Raw genomic sequence first — 19716 nt, 5'->3', positions numbered from 1 at the left:
CTGTTATGACTATTGAATCTCCTCCAGCTTATTGTTTGTATTTCTGTCAGTATTATTCAGTTTACTTATTTTACCATTAGTAATGTATAGGTGAAACTTGCCACGGAATTATTAAGGCCATAATCTGTTTAATCCATTCTTAGATGCACTTTATTTCACTTTTTAACATCTTTTGATTCTACATATATCTTATAATACATGACATTATAAAATTATTGCTGACCTTTATTTTTTACCTTTTTACATCTCAAAAACTGGAAGAAATCTTGTAAGAGTTGGCATAATAGATTTGATATTCTATGATCACAACGCTAACTCCTTTAAAACATGGATTGCCACACAATACAGAGATTTTATTGATACCAGCCATAAACCTGTGACATACTTCTGTTACATTTTTTATTAGAATTTGTCCAGCAAATCTCATAAATCATATGAGATAATTGCCTCTTTAAACAACTTGCATGGCCCTTAGGAACACATAAAACACAACATTAAAGCAGGTTACAAAAACAGCACGAAATCCCCAGAAGAGGAAAATGCTGAGGGAAACTACATGAAAGAAGTTTTCAGTTAATAGATGAAGGTTGAGTGGATAGATGGGTATTTGGGTAGATGACGAAATGTAAGTTGGAGAGGCATTTTTTGAAACAAATGATACCGAAATCTTTATCCATTTAACTTCCTTAGATACTCTCTGAAAGCAATACTTAATGGGAAAATGAAGGTCTGAAGTTACATCCATCCTTTAACATCTCCTGCATTAGACACCCACACCGAGAGGACACATACAAAAGGGCTAAGAGGGGAGGGGGACACCATTACATATGTATCTAATACACATTCACATTAACAAGCGCCTTCTTAGCAGGAGGAAATAGCCATATTTGTTTCGTCCTTCTTAGGAGGTATTTTCAGATAGTCACTTTAGGACTATGAGTCTCCACAGGCATGTTCCTCAGAATCAGGGCAAGATTTATCTGTGAGCAGATATTAAATATGTTTTTACCAAAACCAGGGACTCTAGCCATCTCCACATCTCCCTCAAAAACCCTAAATGTTTGCTATTAGAAGACCACGTATATAATGAACTCGTCATTTGGGGGAATACTTCTCTGCATGGTATAATGGGAGATTTTGGTTTCCATATCATATCTCAGTGGACAAGCCAATTATACTTTATTTTAAATTCTTATGGTTACTCTTAAATTGTTTAATATAGAACACAAGACTGGATTTGAGGCGCTAGGCAAAGCCTGTCTTGTTCTGAACAATCAAATAATGGTTCTTGCTAGAATCTTTAATTGTAAGGAAGAAGAGTTATCCATGCCTTCATAGGAAGGGAGGGCAGGTTATTGTAACAATACAGGTTGAACCTGACTTGGAGAGCCCTTAGGAGCCAAGGCAACTTTTGGCTAACACAGACCATGTGTGTGTCTTGTTGTCCCAGATAATCAAGCCCCTGAAAAGTCCAAGGTCCCAGACTCTCCCCAAGATTTCCACAGTGCAAACATTCCTACTCTTGTGAAGTGCAGTATTCCTTTGCCTATAAATAACCCTGCTACTAAAACTAAAGCACTGTGATTTTAATAAAGAGCATTTTGTGTGTGTGTGTGTGTGTAGAATAGACAAACCCACCATAATATTGGGGCCTGAAAATATGGAATTACTTCTAACAAGAAGATACATGTAAAACAATTCTCAATATCTTGAACTCCTCTGAGCTTTACTTGCTAAAGAAGTTGCTAGAATATCTGGAAATACAGCAGGTCCTTGAATTAACCTGGTTTCTTTCAACATCATCTTCCTTTAATGTTGGTGAGAAGAAAAAATGTTCCCAGCCAGGGCCACTGTCTGTGTGGAGTTTGCTGATTCTCCATGTCTCTGCATGGGTTTTCTCTGGATACTCCAGTTTTTCTTCACATCCCAAAGATGTGCACGTTAGGTGAATTGGTGTATCTCAGTTGTCCCAGCGTGAGTGAATGTGTGTGGGTGTGAATGCACCCTGTGTTAGGGTGGTGTCCTGTCCACGGATTGTTCCTGCCTTGTGTTCTGAACTGCCAGGATGGGCTTCAGCCACCCACAACCCTCAACTAGAATCATCAGATAAATAATTATCTTGTTTTTATTAGTCTTTCTTAAATGTATAGCTCACATTTATTTCAGTATTTCACTTTAGAAGCATGTGGCCTTTATTTAGAAGTTTGGTGCTGTTTTTGTGACCAGAAATATGTTATAGGAACTAAACTCTTGTTTATGTCGATTGACCTATGGGAAAATTTGTTTCATTATACTTCATTTTGCTTAAAGTTGCAGTTTCCAAGAACCTGAACCTGGCATCAAATGAGGACTTGCTGCATATTATGATCCTCTCCCTCAGTTTTCTGACTTATAAAATAAGGCTTTTTGAATTGGATGATTCTTTGAAATCTCTCCCCTCCACATTTTTAAGAGTTCATGATTTAATATCATGAAGCAAACCAAATCACCACAAGCTTGAGAATGACCCATTGAAGAGGATTCGTTCTGCCTATGATGGGGCCATCTTTTTCACTGGTAGAGGCACCATAACCTGTCCTCTTGCAGGCTCCATGTCTGAGCCATTACCCTCAACCAGTTGGTTATGTCTTTTATCCTGAGATACTTCCATTCATCCAGATTTTTAAGGAGTTAAGATCACATGGTATAATCATCTATGTCCAATTAAAAGTAAGCCAGTATCTTCTCCCTACCTAATTAGAAAAAACAAAGGAACTGCTTTTACCTTAGGCAAATGAAACATCACCTGCTCTGGTCCAAACATCAGCTCCAATTTTCTCTAGATTTGCCTTTGAAGAAGAGGGCTAAGCACAGCAGCACATCTTTATCCAGCTTCTAACTCCCAGCCATAGCGCCAGGCTCTGCCTCTACCTCATTCTCTTGGGACCCTTGAGGGTTTCAGTTTGCACAAGGTCTGTCTGCTTTTGCCGTTAACACTCACCCTGCTTTGCACCAACATAGATTACATTGTTCTCACCACACTCTTTAGGGGTCTTACTCCCTGGTGCTCATTTAGAAAAAGAGTGATGCGAATGTTCAGTCTGTCCCTGATGTCACAGATGCCTTCATAAACAGCGCCTTGTTCCCCCGCATAAGGGGTGAAACATTAAAGGATTTGGCTGTTTTTATCCCACATTCCTTTAGCAGATTAGTTGGCATGTTCAGAAGATGAAGGCAAATTTAATCCAGAAAAGTATAAAAGTTCATGACCAGTCCGAGCAAATAACTGGAAAAAAAATCCTTTAAAAGGCTAAGAAGAAAGAAGTTCAAGGCTATTTCAAACACATGATCATCTTTTTAAATGTCAAATTCCACCCACTAAACTTCATGCTGTTGTTTTTACCACTCTCATATTTTTTTAACTTTATATTTAATTCTTCTATTTTAAAACAGTGAAATCCCATCCCCCTGCTTTCTCCAAAGGCCAAGCATAACATGAAAATACCACAGAACACTCAGTGGGTAAAATGCAAACAGATTATGACAACACATACTGTGACTGCTCTATGTCTTTGCTTTTGAAAGGTCTGTGTTCCAAGCTTTTGGTTCCCTTCCTTTAACAGGAAAGAAGAGAAATCTTTACCTTAAGATACCAACACCACCACCAACACTTGGTCAGAAAAATCAAAAGGGTCCTGGTTTTATTTCAATCAGGTTATCTTACACTTGGCAATTTAAGGTATTACTTGTTTTTATAAGCCTGTTGATTGCAGGAAGTGTGGATTACGAAGGCATGGTTGAAGAATTATAAACTTAAAAATAGAAACTAGTTCTCAGTAGTCCAAGGTTTGATGCTAATATTCTTGAAGGCTCGAGGCAGTGAAACAGAGGAGCAAGACATTGCCTTGGGAGCCTTGGAATCGAAAGACATGGATTCTAGCTCCAACTTTGGATCTGTGTAGCTGTGTGCCTTTGACAAGGCATTCAAACTTACTGCAAACCTGTTTTCCCATCTGTGGAATAAATTGAGTAAATAAAGAGCACTTCCAAAAAAACTTCCTGCTCTTAAAATTCTTGATGTTGTCCTCTTTCATTCATTTCAGTCAGAAATTCAGGATTTTCAATTAATACTGAATGAGAATTTTCTCTCGCTATGGTAAGCTTGGTTTTACCTAAGCTTCTCAAATTAGAGTATTGTTTTCCTCTGTATTTTTATTTGACTTCTCTACAAGATATTACATGAATTCCAACTGTCTTTGTGTTTATAGGAAAAGATTCTTCTATGGCTTCTTCAGTTTATGCAAGAACAGGGCATCTCGTTGGATGAAGTAGACCAGGATGGCAACAGTGCTGTTCACGTAGCCTCACAGCATGGCTACCTTGGGTGCATACAGGTACACAGGCCTTGCTATTTTGCAAAGAGAAATGAGTGCATCAAGTATTAAACAAAACATTGAAATTCTGTTCACTAGGAGAATGAATTAATTCACCTTTTGTGTGGTCATAGACAATAAGGAATTATTACTCTATTTGTATTTCGAGAAATCCACACAAATGTCAGCATAAATATCCCTAAAATTTTCTTTTTGAGTGTCCCAGGCTGTTGAAAGGGACTTTTCCTGCTCCCTTAACACTGCTCTAAAGCCACCACCAGGCAGACACATCTGTCTCTCCAGTGCAGGCTGCTCTTGCCCTCACGAGTAAATCTCACTCTCCCAGGTATATGAATAACAAAACAGATTTTTCAGGAATTGATTAGATTCTTTGTGGTAGGGAGTTGCAGACTAGAGAGAGAATATTGTGGTTCCCCCTTTCTCTGTGTAGGACTGAGCTCCTCAAATGCATTCAAAAGGTCCAGAATTGGTTTGGGATGGATTTATATATTGATCCTCTCAGCCCTTGGGCTTGCTAACCAGAGCCTTGATTGGCCAACCAATGCGCCCAACAGCCTCAAGTAGCCTTATCATTTTAGCCTAACTTGCCTTCCAAATATTGTCACATCCAGTGTGTGCGATGATGTCAAAAAGTTGGGGAGCAGAGCCACAGGAGAGGGGAAGGAGATTCATCCCCCTGCCCCAAGCCACATGAGGGGTACTCCAAGAAAGCTCCCTAGAGAGTGTGGGGTTCCTAAGGGAAGAAGAGCTAGCATCTCATCCCTCAGCTGAATGCAGAGCTGCACAAAGCTGGGTCAAACCCAGAGCTGCCATCCGAGTAGTGCATGGCAGGAGAGCCCAACGGGGATCTCCAGGAGTGTAAAGTATATAGACCTTTCCACCTAGAAAATGTTGACTTCCCTCAGTGACAGAGCAAAAAGGGAAGATAGCTGAAGGAGGAGTAGCAGGTAGAATAGGCATGACAATGTGAGGAAAGGAAAGGCTTTGAGCTGAAAACAAAGTCCAGGTTTAGACTTGGTCTACAATTTCATTTATAGACATAATTACCAGAATCAGACGAGTTATACCATTATTGTTATTGAAAGTAACCCAACATCTATGGATTTGTTTCCATATCTACCTGATAAGTGGGATAGGGAAACTGACAACATAGGGTTGAAGGTCACAATTAGAGACAAGACTTTTACCTCAAGTCCATACAGTTCAAAATATGTTACATATATAAAACATAGAATACATTTTCTGCCTATAAGAACACAGCATTCAGCATCCTTTTTTTGGCTTACACATGTTCTTTTCCTATGTTGCAAACTCAGTGTGCTCAGTTATTCAACAGGTACTTACTGCAGCCCTCCTGGGTGCAAGATAGTGGTATCCAAAACAGAAAATGGGGAGGTAAGAACCAGTTGTTTGGGAAGGTAGAGAAGACTTGGGAAATGACAAGAGAATATATGGGGAAACTATAAATATAAAAGGCAAGAGATTTATGAAAACAAAAAGCAGAAATAATAGCAGAAGTCTCTCTAGAGTGCCTACTCACATGAAACTGCTGTTTGGAGAACTAACTTGATAGGAAATAGTCCAGATATCTGAAAGTTTTTCTATTATTGTTGGCAAAGCATGCATCTTCTACTTTAAGGTACCAAGTGTTAAAAAGAGTGTACGGAATTGGAAAGTACAGAAGAGAAATTTAAATTCTTACCAGGTTCCGCAGAAATATCAAAGGAGTAGGATTTTTGTGTGAAGGAAAGATGATTGAATAAACACTGAGAACTATGCTTTTCTGCTTAAGAAAACACTCTAATATTTAATAGTCTTGAAACAAACTTTTAATCAGCTAACGAATGACTAAAGCTAAAGAAAGCCAGTTGATAGCACTAATTCTATTTGAGATTTTAGTTATTTTTCTTTTTAATATGTGAGGAGAGACGGTCTGTCCTTTCAGAGCATTCATCTCTCCACTTGCACACAAATGATATTTTTGGCACTGGATACCATGGAAGTGGAAACTTGGATAATCTTGGAAGGGGGTCTGTCCACTGGGTGTGAAATTTAAAGAAAAAAAAATAAGAGACTGAAAGTGAGCAAGGGACCTTAAGAGGTGAGGAGGGGACTGTGTAAGGAAAACAATGGGAAGAAAACCGCAGAGTTCAGATCGCGGGGGAGTAATAACAGTGTGTGTTTATAGTGCATCTCTTCAAGAGCTCTCAGAGCTCAATACTGACATGGTCTCTGTGACACTCCTTTGAGGTAGGTGGCAACAGCTTTGTGGTGAGTTGACCTTTCATGGTGAGTGATCATAAACCAAAAGGAAAATGAAGCTCCTTATTGACTTCTGAGCCTAAGTAGTCTAAATATTTAAATATTACAACTATTGGTTAGGAGAAAATACTGTCTATGACCAAAATTCATCCAGGTTTACAATCTCATAATGATATTGTCAAAGAATATATCATATTAGAGTGGTTGATTAATATTGATATAATAACTTCATGTGGAATCCAGTGATATCACAGTATGGACACAAAACAGTTTGGGTGTTTCTTTAAATTATGAATTTCAACCATGCTCCATCAAATCTCTCTCTCCACTACTAATGGTACCTTGACCAAATTTCATCACTTTCTCCTTTCTTATGACTATTAAAATTTTCGCCAAGCCACTTTAAAGTCTCAGTCTTACTTCTGATTCAAAGCATTCTCCTTCCCACCCAGATTAGACTCAAGATTCAAGGGACTTGGCATGGGAGTGAGACACGGTTTTTACACACTGCTTTAGTTCCTATCCCCATATCTCTTCTGGGCTGCAGTGTCAAGGACAAGGAGGAGATATGAAGAGAAAAAGCCCAGTGTCTCTTTGCTTAACTGGGAAAGGGATGGAACCCCTCTGAATGTTGTCCCTGCTTCTTTGGCTGGCTGTGGTCACTGATGCCCTCTGTGGCAACCTTCAGATGCTGACTCTCCAGCGAGTGCTGTGGGTAGGGTCTTGAGAGGGCCCTCTGGAGCTTTCCCCTCCTCCCCCACACAGTTTCCTCCATCTCTGGGGCACCCTATTGCCAATCACTGCCGGAGAGTCCTCTCCTCAATAAAGGGATGATAAGAAGATCACACAAAGCTCTCTTCTATAAAGCCTGCTCAATTCACAGACATGGCCTTACCATGGCACATCATGTGAGCTTGGGGGCTGCTTCACAGCCTCCCCACTCTCAGCCATGTCAGTTCTCTCCAGTTCTTTTTGTTCCTGGTCAGGTGGGCTCAGCAACAGATAAACAAGTGTTATTCCAAAACCAATGACCAGAGACCAAATCCAGTTACTAAAACCCAAGCAAATAAGAACAGGTAAGAGTCCAGTCTCCCCTCTTACAGGCATCTCTGACTTGATGAGTGATTCTCTTGGAGCCCAACCATGACAAGGGACAGAGCTCACCGCAGAGACTGCGCTGCATATCTCATAAAGGAGACAGCACTCTATGGACGGCCTTCTCCTCTCCTCAGCCCTCTTCTTCTGTGGGCTGCGGGTGGGCATTGGTAGCAGTAGGATTGGCTCTGCTGCGTCATGATAGACTCTGAAGGGAGGTGTGTGATACTGACGGCTGAAAGGTCCCTAGAGGCTCTCTTTATCCTATTCAACATTCTGTTACAGCCATTAAAAAATAATGTGTACAGGGATGTCCTGATACACATGTCTCTTCATTTTCTGACAGACCTTGGTTGAATATGGAGCAAACGTCACCATGCAGAACCACGCCGGGGAAAAGCCCTCCCAGAGCGCCGAGCGGCAGGGGCACACCCTGTGCTCCAGGTACCTGGTGGTGGTGGAGACCTGCATGTCGCTGGCCTCTCAGGTTGTGAAGTTAACCAAGCAGCTGAAGGAGTAAGTGTCCTGTTGGTTCCATGCGAACCAAATCTAACTCATTATTGTTGAACTTAGGCTTCAGCCCGGTTCTGTGGTGAGCACGCCTCTCTAGTTGCACAGGGAATTCCTAGCATTCTCCTCTTCTGTTCTTCTTCCATCCAGAGTCCTCATAGCCAGTGTTCATGCTGAAGATGCCATCTCTGCAGAGGCAAAATTATATTTAAGCAGCAAAGTGTGCAACAAGCTCCCTAGGAAGGGAATTCAAGCCAGTAGACAAGGAAAGAGAGCCTCTCTGTGTTCACACCTCAGGGCCAGATTACAGAGCACTGGATGCATTCATAGGAATCATCTCCACACTTTTGTCCTTAATATTTTAGGAAATCATAAAGAACATGAGAGAAGGAGAAAGGCTAGAGATGGACCAGTTTCTCAGTTTTCTTAAAAAAAAAATGTGAGGGGGAAATTACAGATAAATAACTTGGTGACTGTCACCAGCAAATTTATTATAAATATTAAATAGATGATTCATGAATCCTCAGAATAAAAAGTAGTGCTCTGTCAGCATGCAGTTACTTAAAACACTCCAGGACTAACTACAGTTAGTTCCTTCCTTGATATTATTAAACCGGCACCCAGTGCATATCTAGATGTCAAGGAAGTATTTCTGGGAGATTGTCATCCTTTGCTTAGAGAAAGAGGTTCCAGATGAAACGTCGTCAGGTAGGTCCCTGGCAAGTTGAAGGACTAAGGAGTTAACATCTGCCTGAGGGGAACCGAGGTCAGCCATTGAAATACTAACTCATTACACACTGTTGCCAGATTGGAAAAGGATTCCTGAAAATCAGAGTCAGTATTCAAAGTAATGTTGACAGATTAGGAGGGTAAATCTTAAAAATTACATTTTAGAGGGAAAATAATCTTACCTTTAAGTTTTATATACAAACACACACATACGTTTTTTCTCTGAGTACAGCTCATTTGAAAAAAGCCGTGGTTGGGTGAAAGACCTCAATGAATTATAATCCATGCATCAGTATGACCAGGCCTTGGACCCTCTGCCTCTTCTCTAAGCTTGGGGAAATCTCCCTTATCTCTCTTCTCCCACTCTTTTGACTTCGAGCTACAAGTCTCTGTGCCCCCCACCCCTCTGTTTGTTAATACTAGAATAATTCCTTTAATGAGTTTAGTCTTCTAGAAAAAATAAAATAAAATTTGAAACTTAAAAAGAAGGAGTTGCTGCCAGGTATCCTTGGCCTATTTATACAAAACTTCCCCAGGTTTGGTGAACTAGGTAAACCTAAAGGTCTCAATGCAATCACAGGAAAAATGCTCACAAATTAATAACTCAGTAAGCTGTCTTCCCACAGTGAACACACTTGTGCAAATGCCTTTACAAAGATGTATAGATATTTTTTAAAACAAGTTCCTAGAAAAGGCATTGCTAGAGCAAAAGGCATACATATTTAAAATGTGGATAGATGTCAACTAATATCTTTCCAAAAATGCTATAATGATGTCTACTCCCTCTAGTAATGTATGGATATATCTATAAAGAGGAACTTTAATCCAGTGGAATGTTTGTTCTAAAGGTTCATACTCAGAGAAAAGATCACAAAACATTCTCCTTCTTCTCCATAGCATAGAATCTACAAAACTTTCACAAGCTGTAATTGCTGTTTTATTGGTGAGCTGCTCAAGGTCAAAATCTTGGCTGCTCTCTCAGTTGGTGATCCTGGGATAAGTACACATATATACTAGGAGACTACAGTCCTTCAGTTGTCTCCAGAGCAGAATGCTGTGGGCAGCTATAGCTGGGCCAATGACAGGATGAACTAAGAGAGGTTACATTGTATACCCTAGTCTTTTACTTACTATATTTCAGTGAAGTTGGCAAAACTAGAAATAAATAGAGAAATCAACTTAGTACAGCCACAGTACACTGTGCCTTCAGGCTCCCAGACATCAATAACATTGACAAGGACAGGAGAGAGGATGGAAAACAGTAGTCCTCCTAGTCCAAAATTCTGGGGGAAGACAGTATTGAGTGCCATTTCCAACCTTCAGCAACTCTTTAGACTTAATAAATATAGTTACTATTTAGAAATGGCAACCTTCAGCTCTACTGAAGCACTAGTCAACAAGTCTAGGTATTATGGGTGTCTCCCTCAAAAAAGTATGTCGGAACGTGACCTTATTTGTAGACAGCGTCTTTCCAGAAGTAATCAAGTTACAATGAGGTCATCAGGGTGGGTCCTGTTCTGACTAGTGTCCTTATAATAGGAGAACATTTAGACACAGACATGCACACGGGGAGAACACCATGTACGCAGGAAGGCAGGGATCAGGACGGTGCATTTGCAAGCCAAGGAATGCCAAAGACTGCCAGCAAACCACCGAAAGCTAGGAGAGAGGCAAGGAATAGCTTCTCCTCACAGCCTTCAGAGGGAGTCAGCCTGGCCATCACCTTAATCTTAGACTTCCAGCCTCCAGAGCTGTGTGACAATTAAACTTCTATTCTCTAAGCCACCCAGTTTGTGGTACTTTGTTACAGCAGCCCTGTCAAACTAGTACAGAGGCCATATGCCCATATATTTTCTTTTCTACAATTAAAGCTGATGAGTTCTTCTTGAGGGCTTCTGTTGAATTCAGAGAGGAGTCTTCATTCTCCATTCATACCTGGGATTCAAGTTGTCAGTCAATCTCATTACCCCAAAATATTTTTCTTGACTGTGTCATAATTCACTTTAAGACATATTATAAATCCTTTGGAAGCAGACTCTAATCTTTCTTCATCTGTTTCATTCCCTCAATACATATTTTTCTTGAAAACGTGCCATGCAATAACAGCTAGCAAAATGAGTAAAGTAGTATGTTTTTATGTATTTTTCATTTTTATTTTTTCATTAAACCAGAATCAGCAAATTAGAGACTATGGACCAAATCCAGCCCATCAGCTGTTTTCGTAAATCATATGTTATTGGAACACAGCCACACACATTCATTTGTCTATTGTATAGGACTCATTTCTTGCTACAAAGGCAAGTTGAGAAGTTGTGATACAATTGTATGGCTCACAGCCTAAAATATTTACTATTTGGTTCTTTAAGAAAACGTTTGCTTGCTTGTTCCCACATTAGGCAATTACATTTCAATAGGTGAATCTGCAAGAATGAGTGAGATAAAATGAGATCACAGGCTTCTCTGGTCTTAGTGATGAAATGTTTGGACTAAAACTGACATCTTCTGAGGGAAAAAAAGTGCTTGGGGCTTATAGAAGAATATTAGCAGAATCCAATCTCACAGAATTAGATTTAGGCAGTTAATTGTTGCTGAGTATATGCAGTGACACTCGACAAGGAGAACACTGGGCTTTCTCAAGCCAATATCTAAAGTGCAGCAGTCATTTTAAGAACATTTATGATATATTTATTTAGTTATATGTCCTGGCGCATGAGGGCTGCTGGTCATTTTTTCTGCTAATTATATTATTATAGTAGTTTTCTGTTGCTCTGTAACAAATTACCAGAAGATTAGTGGGTTAAAACAGCACAAATTTATCTTACAATTCTATGAGTCAGGCCAAACTAGGTGGGACACATCTGTAGTCCCAGCTACTTGGGAAGCTGAGGTGGGAAAATCACTTGAGCCAGGGGTTCAAGTCCAGCCTGAGCAGCATAGCAACGTCCTCTCTCTAATAAATTTTTAAATTAAAAAAATTTTTAATTCAAACGACTTAGGAAAAATAAATATGACATTTTGAAGTATATCCTTCCATATTTTCTATTATTTTATATATATAAAAACTCTCTCCTACTCATATATATGTCAATAATAAACATATAATAAATAGATATATATCTATTATGTATAATAGAGTATGTATATATTATCTATAATACATAATAAATAGAATATATATATATCCATATACACATATATGAGTGGAGAGGGAGACTTAGTTTTCTTAAAAATGAGATTACAGATGATCCTAAATTTACCATGGGTTTAATCCCAATAAACACATCACAAATTGAAAATATCATAAGGTGAAAATGCGTTTAATACACCTAACCTGTAGAACATCATAGCCTAGCCTAGCCTACCTTACGTATGCTCAGACCACTTACATTAGCCTGCAGTTGAGCAAAATCATCTAATATAAATTGTACTTTATGATAAAGTATTGAATATGTCATGTAATTTATTGACTACTGTACTGAAAGTGAGAAAAAATGGTTGTATGGATACTTAAAATACAGTTTCTACTGAATCCATATCACTTTCTTACCACTGTAAATTCAAAAAATCACAAGTTGAAGTATAGTATGTCAGGGATCATCTGTATACTGCACATAGTATTTTGTAATTTCCTTTTTTATTTAATGAAGGTAAAGTAGACTTCACATATACATATTTACGTATATATATAAGTATGCTTTATACTTTATATAGACATAATTGGGGAAACTTTTTCTATGTCCATAGATACTCACATATTTTATCATTTTAATAGCTAACATTATAGAAATAATTATAATTTGTTTACTCAGACTTACTGATAAGCATTTTGGTTACTTAGAGTTTTTCATCAATATTGACAATAAATATCTTCTTGGGGTACTTTTGATAGTTTCCTTAGGAAAATTTCTGAACTGTAAGGATGAAAATTATGGACACTTTTAAGGCTTTTGTATTTATGGCAACTTACTAGAAATTATTATGAAAAAATTTATGCCCCCTCATTTATAGCAGTAGCCAGTATCAGAGAGCTCATGTGCTTTGGTTGTTTCTCCAGACAAACAGTAGAACGTGTCACACTGCAGAACCAGCTCCAACAATTTCTAGAAGCCCAGAAATCAGAGGGCAAGTCACTCCCTTCTTCACCCAGGTAATACCAGGCACATTGGTGTTTAGCGTTCTTAAGTATCTGAAATTGTTAAGCCTACTTCTGAACTTCCTTTGATATATTTTAAGAGGACAATAACAGAAAACATTTTCTTCTTATAAAGAGGAATAAAAATGAGAAATCACAGTGAAAAAGGCATTGGACCTAGGGTCCAAAGACCTGGTTTGTTCTCTGATTTTGCTATTTCTTCACTCCATGACTATAAACAAGTCATATACTCTTTTGTAAGAATTGAATCTTTCAGTTCTTCATCTGTGAAATTGGAATAATATATATAGCTTGATAAGTTTGTTGACAGTAGAATCAACTGAGAAAATTTATGCAAAATTGATATATAAACAGTAAAACAGACAAATTTAGTAGTCACAGTAGTTAGAGCCAAAAACATGAGGCACCTTATGACTAATACTATGGAGTATTTGCACATTGTTTTGAAAAGACATTAAGTGCTTATTTGCATTCTGTTCTTATTTACTTGTGCACTGTTAGTGGCAGTAAAGGCCACGCAGTGACTTGCGGCTGAATCATTTCAACCCAGTAGGAAATCATCTCATGTCTCCTTCATCCTCTTTTTAGTTCACCATCCTCACCTGCCTCCAGAAAGTCCCAATGGAAATCTCCAGATGCAGATGATGATTCTGTAGCCAAAAGCAAGCCAGGAGTCCAAGAGGGGATTCAGGTTCTTGGAAGCCTCTCAGCCTCGAGCCGGGCTAGACCCAAAGCAAAAGACGAAGATTCTGATAAAATCCTACGCCAGTTATTGGGAAAGGAAATCTCAGAGAATGTCTGCACCCAAGAAAAACTGTCCTTGGAATTCCAGGATGCTCAGGCTTCCTCTAGAAATTCTAAAAAGATCCCACTGGAGAAGAGGGAACTGAAGTTAGCCAGGCTGAGACAGCTGATGCAGAGGTCACTGAGTGAGTCTGACACGGACTCCAACAACTCTGAGGACCCCAAGAACACCCCAGTGAGGAAGGCTGACCGACCAAGGCCACAGCCCATTGTAGAGAGTGTAGAGAGTATGGACAGCACAGAAAGCCTGCACCTGATGATCAAGAAACATACCTTGTCATCAGGGGGACGCAGGTTTCCTTTCGGCATCAAGGCCTCCAAATCCCTGGATGGCCATAGCCCATCTCCCACCTCAGAGAGCAGTGAACCAGACTTGGAATCCCAGTATCCAGGCTCAGGGAGCACTCCTCCAAACCAGCCTTCTGGTGACCCTCCACAGCACAGCCCTGACAGCACTGCTGCCCAGAAAGTTGCCACAAGTCCCAAGAGTGCCCTCAAGTCTCCATCTTCCAAGCGCAGGACATCTCAGAACTTGAAACTGAGAGTTACCTTTGAGGAGCCTGTGGTGCAGATGGAGCAGCCTAGCCTCGAACTGAATGGAGAAAAAGACAAAGACAAGGGCAGGACTCTCCAGCGGACCTCCACAAGTAACGAATCAGGGGATCAACTGAAAAGGCCTTTTGGAGCCTTTCGGTCTATCATGGAGACGCTAAGTGGCAACCAGAACAATAATAATAACTACCAGGCAGCCAACCAGCTGAAGACCTCTACACTGCCCTTGACCTCACTTGGGAGGAAGACAACAGATGCCAAGGGAAACCCTGCCAGCTCTGCTAGCAAAGGAAAGAATAAGGCAGTAAGTGCTATTGGAGAATATTATTTTTCTTCCTTTGAATTGATCATTTTGTTCCTAATACCACAGATTGTGGGCCCACGCTTCCTTGAGGGAATCCCCAGAAAAATAGCCAAAGGGATGCATGGAAAGCCAAATTCATGTGTCTAATGAGACATATCATGTTAGATACATACTCCTTGCTCTTCTTTTGGAAAATAAGAGAGAAAGGTTAAAAAAGTCATAAGAGATTATATTCTGGTCCTTAATTTTCCCTAAATGGCATAATCTTTAGGTGTCAGGGGTCCTAGACTGGGAGGCATTGCTGGAAGATGAAACCACCAATCAGTGCAAGTTTAGTCTTACATTGGCACTGATTCTGTCCCAAGGAAGATTTTGTTCTCTTCATGTGATGGGATAGTTTATTCTCAGGCCCAATTAAAAAGCACGTAAATGGAAACTCTGTTTCTATAGACTTAACTACACAACTTTGGGATGACCTTTGAAATGAATACACCACAGGGACCTCCACATAGGTGTTTTACAGCACAGACCCCCTAAGTGTTGATTGGAGCCTATAGGAGCTCGAAGTGCTTTCCAGCCCACAGGGGATGGCAGAGTGTGCCATGAACTACATTTTATAATTGCCTTTATTGGAAACCCATGCACAATAATCTGTGATTTATATCCAGTGGATAAGAGATATGAACATCTTTTTAGGCAATGTTTCTTGCAAGCTTTGTGCTTGCCATGCCATTAAAAAATGGTATAGCTGCCAAAATGCAAAACTCTGTGGAATGGAATGACCTAGATCATTCACCATGTGATCCAGATAAGCCACCCAGTGGAGCTGCAGAATCTTTGTAATTTATCATTAGCTATAACATTAAAATCCCATTACAGTGAAGTCTAAGAACTGTCTGAATTCTTTTTGCAGTACCCAAATCAAGTTTTAGTGAATATTTCTCTAATTAATTGAACACCAATTTTTAAATTATATATCCATTTCTTCTGTAAATTGTCCTTTTTATAGAAGACTTTATCCTGTATTTGTTTCAGCTGGAAAAGGCATACTTGTGCCCAAAACACCAGACCTTTCTGGTTAAATGTGTCAAAACATAGGTCACTCAAATAAAACTTTTCCAGGTAACTTACTGGGTCCTGCTGCTCAGTAGTAAAGAAGAATCATCTCAGTTGCCCATGCTCCTTAAAGTGCATACTAAGCCACTGTCCTCTGTCTTCCTGCATGCTTCATGTTTATTGGGACTTGTGCATGTGCTCAGCTTGTTGCATGTTTTCAGATGATTTTTAATTGCACCTCTCTAGGAAATGTACAGCAGCTGCATCAATCTTTCCTCTAATACGCTGATTGAAGAGCATCTGCGTAACTACACACGGTACGTGGTGCTAGGAGATGTGTTATGCAGCATTGCCATGCTTTGCTTTGAATTGCATGAGCTTTTTATTCACGGACTTGGAGCACCTTTCAGCATGGGATAACACCAAGGAAGAAGAAAATTGCAACTATTTTGCCAAGTAGAAGCAGGCACAGATGTAATGGTAACTAGGTCTTAGGTCGCTAGTCAGCCCTTGGAGGGCTTTATTCCAGTGTCAGCCACAAGAATCTTCTTTTATTTTAATGGAGTCAAGTACAAAGAAAGTATTGAAATTAAATTTCCTGTCATGGTAGAAAGAGTCAACCTCCAATCAGAATCTGAACTTTGAAAAAGAGCTTGAATTTTATTTTAGTGCTAATTATAAACCGAAAGCTCCTTTCATCACCATTCTGCTGATCTCAGGAGAAGCAAGGGCTTACCTTTCTGAAATTTCTCTAGGTTAACATTATGAGCACAATTTCAGTCCATGAACCAGGTTTGTGAGTGCCCAGTAATAAAACAAGGGTCTTTCTCAAATACAATGTTTACAATTCAAAATGCATGGACTACATCACACAGAAAGGAGAGAATTGAGTCCCCAACAACTGGGCCACCTCCTTGGGCAAAGTCCTTCTGCAGCATAGCTTTCATCTCTCTGTGGGATGAAAGCAGTGTGCCTCAATTGCTTTATTCCAAAACAGTTACATCCCTAAACCCATTTTAAAAGACTATCACTTTTTTTTTTCTTTCTTTCTTTTTTGGAGGCAGTCTTGCTCTGTCACCCAGGCTGCAGTGTGATGGCATGATCTTGGCTTACTGCAACTTCTGCTTCCTGGGTTCAAGCGATTCTTCTGCTTCAGCCTCTTGAGTAGCTGGGATCACAGACCTGTGCCACACATCTGTCTAATTTTTGTAATTTTAGTAGAATGGGGTTTTGCCATGTTGCCCAGACTGGTCTCAAACTCCTGGCCTCAGATGATCCACCTGCCTCAGCCTTCCAAAATGCTGCGATTACAGGAGTGAGCCACTTCACCCAGTCATAAAAGACTATCTTTTTTTAAAATATTTAAACTAATTGAAAAATTATGACATGCCATTCAGCACTCTTCCAGAATCCTTCAATGAATGTATCTAGGTAGGTGGATGGGTGGATGTGTGGGGGTGCGGGTGGGGGTGGGTATATTTGTGTATTGTGGGTATGAATTTTAGTTGAGAATACTAAGTTGTAAGAAAATCACATTCCTTTTTTCCCCCTCTAAATCAAATTTAATCTGCTCTAGGTCTTTGTTCGGGCTGGAGGGAAATTAAATCTCAGTCATTTTAGGGGATCCCCCTAGGGGGCTCATTAATTCAGTATGTTAAAGGAAGAACCCTGGAGCTTCAATATTTACTGGTCACCAGTGGTCTGCTTGGGTCAGGCTCACGTGTTGCCAGAAGCCAGGCGTCTGAACTGCTTCCAGCCACACCAGGACAGGGAGTCTTGGCCAGTGCTGAGACCCCAATGCCTGGGATGGAAAAGGATTAGAAAAAAATACTCATTCCCTTCCTTGACTTCAGTATTAGCCCACTTCTATTTCATCTCTCCTAACCTGAGTTTCCCACCCTTATGCCCTTCTCTGTCCACATCTTGGGAGGAATGTGTTTTCTAGTGCCTGGAAAATTCTGCTTTTGTCCTTAAACAGAAGTTACCAGCAACCCCCTGAGGCAAGAAAGCACAAAGAGTTGGCAAACTCCTTGGGAAGGGGAAGAATACCTCTTATTTCTTCCAGGCTCCTACAGCAACAGGGAGCAAGACAATTAGTATCACAGTAGATTCTCCTGCCAGAAATATTTCATTCTGTCTTTGTATAAGCAAGGGAACAAAGCTGAGAAGTATGTTATAATAGGATTACAAAAATCAGAGCACAAAATGAGCTTATGGGGCTACTCAGTTATCTGACACTAGGTTAACACTTTCCCTTTCTAAGCTTAAGGAAAAGTCCTTCTAAAGGCTCAGTTCAGAACCTGTTAGATCCACTGACTTTACTTATTAACAGAGTTTAACTTTAGCAATAAATATTTAGAAACTCCAAAATAATTCAATGTATTTAAATAAACATCTTGACCCCTTCCGCTCATTATCCTGTAAATTAACCTGTACTTTATCATGGCTGTAATTTGGCATGTGTTTCCATATAAACTGGGAACCTTAGTTCTTTCATGCTGGAAAGGAGAGGTTTCACTCACTCATAACCACATACAGAGAGAACTAAGCTGGTTCACTCCTTAGATAAAGCAAGAATGGATCCCTCTGGCTGAAATAAAGATTCCTCTGATAAATTAAGACTAGAGTGAAAATGTGGGCCTGAAAAATATTCAGACCTGCCTCATTTTGCCTGTGGGACCCCACTGCAAGAAGAAAAGGAACTAAGTGTTCATCTCTCAGCGATGACTCCAAATCTTGGCCCCCAAATTTGCTTGACCACCAAATGGCTTCTCTGAGGTAGCAGGAATGCCCGGGGTGATACAACTTTGGAAACCAGTGGCAGTCATTGGGATGGAGTTGGGGCCAGATCTTATTGCCTCTGCATTGCCCTGTCAGCATAACCCTGGGGGAAAGAGTGAGGCAATGGATCCCAGTTCCAGGAATACACTGGAATTCCATTTTAGTTCCTAAGAAGTTGTTATTTTTTTTTCTGATAAAGGAAAAATAAGGACAATAAATATAACATTTTAAAGAAAGTCTGCTCTGTGAGGGTTCTATTTGCTATTTATTTTTCTAAATTGGTCACAGTTTGATAGCAAAGAATCTAAATTTCTTTTCAATGCCCTTTAAAATTGGATTCAACTCTATTCCTTTGAGCAGCTTTCCCAGCGTGATTCAACTGCAGGGGATCACTTGGTTTATAATAAGCAGATTTATCTTTACCTTGCAAAGCACAAGTTGTTTTTAGGTTATTATAATTCCAAGGAAATTGTTGCAATTATTTGTCTTAAAATGGCAATGAAACATTCATTTCCCAGAGTTTAAGTCCATCTGCAATCCACACGAAGTGAGCATTGATTCCAGTTACTGATAGGCAAAGGGCGTAACCCCTGCTGCCACCAGTAACACCCATTTTGACCACAGTGGCACAGTTGCCTGAGGGGTTAACATCAGGAAACCCCTAATCCTAGCACCAGCATTAGCATGGACACCTTGAAAATCATAAAGCAATAAACACCATTAGTGTGGGTTTTATTGCCGAGGAATTAGCCAGACTGGGAATTGTATATCAGGAGCCAAGAGCTGGTATCAAATATTTTGCATAGTTCTTAAGGTTGTTCAGCAGCTACTTCAAAGAGACTGGTCTGTTTCACCAGTAGTGAGATGATATCCGCTATGGTAATGGTCATCTGCTGTACCCATTAGAGGGTTAGAGTTTAGGGTATCATTCCCCTACCCCTAACACACACAAACACACATTTCTGTCCTTATTGCCAGGACATCACACTAAACAGAAAAGATGTGGAAGACATTGGGAAGCAAAGGTGAGGCCGTGGCTGAAACCTGCTCCCAACCAGAGCATAGTCCCAGCCCCACTAAAAAGCATTTCCAGAATT

At 39.9% G+C, this 19716-nt stretch overlaps 1 protein-coding gene across 9 annotated transcripts in view; it reads left to right on the top strand.

Annotated features, from left to right (window-relative positions):
* Positions 1-19716, top strand: part of SNCAIP (synuclein alpha interacting protein) — a 156059-nt gene that overhangs the window by 128363 nt on the left and 7980 nt on the right. For 6 of the 9 annotated variants that reach the window (XM_074382172.1, XM_074382186.1, XM_039470980.2 and 3 more), the window contains 5 exons: positions 4248-4373; positions 8077-8246; positions 13024-13116; positions 13711-14782; positions 16085-16155. In XM_074382172.1, coding sequence (XP_074238273.1) covers positions 4248-4373; positions 8077-8246; positions 13024-13116; positions 13711-14782; positions 16085-16155 — 1532 coding nt within the window. The remainder of the gene's footprint in view (positions 1-4247; positions 4374-8076; positions 8247-13023; positions 13117-13710; positions 14783-16084; positions 16156-19716) is intronic. The other 3 variants (XM_074382200.1, XM_074382202.1, XM_074382197.1) reach the window with 2 other exon arrangements.

Source organism: Saimiri boliviensis, chromosome 1 (genome assembly GCF_048565385.1).
Source record: "Saimiri boliviensis isolate mSaiBol1 chromosome 1, mSaiBol1.pri, whole genome shotgun sequence".
NCBI lineage: Eukaryota > Metazoa > Chordata > Mammalia > Primates > Cebidae > Saimiri > Saimiri boliviensis.
This window is presented reverse-complemented; position numbering and strand designations above follow the sequence as displayed.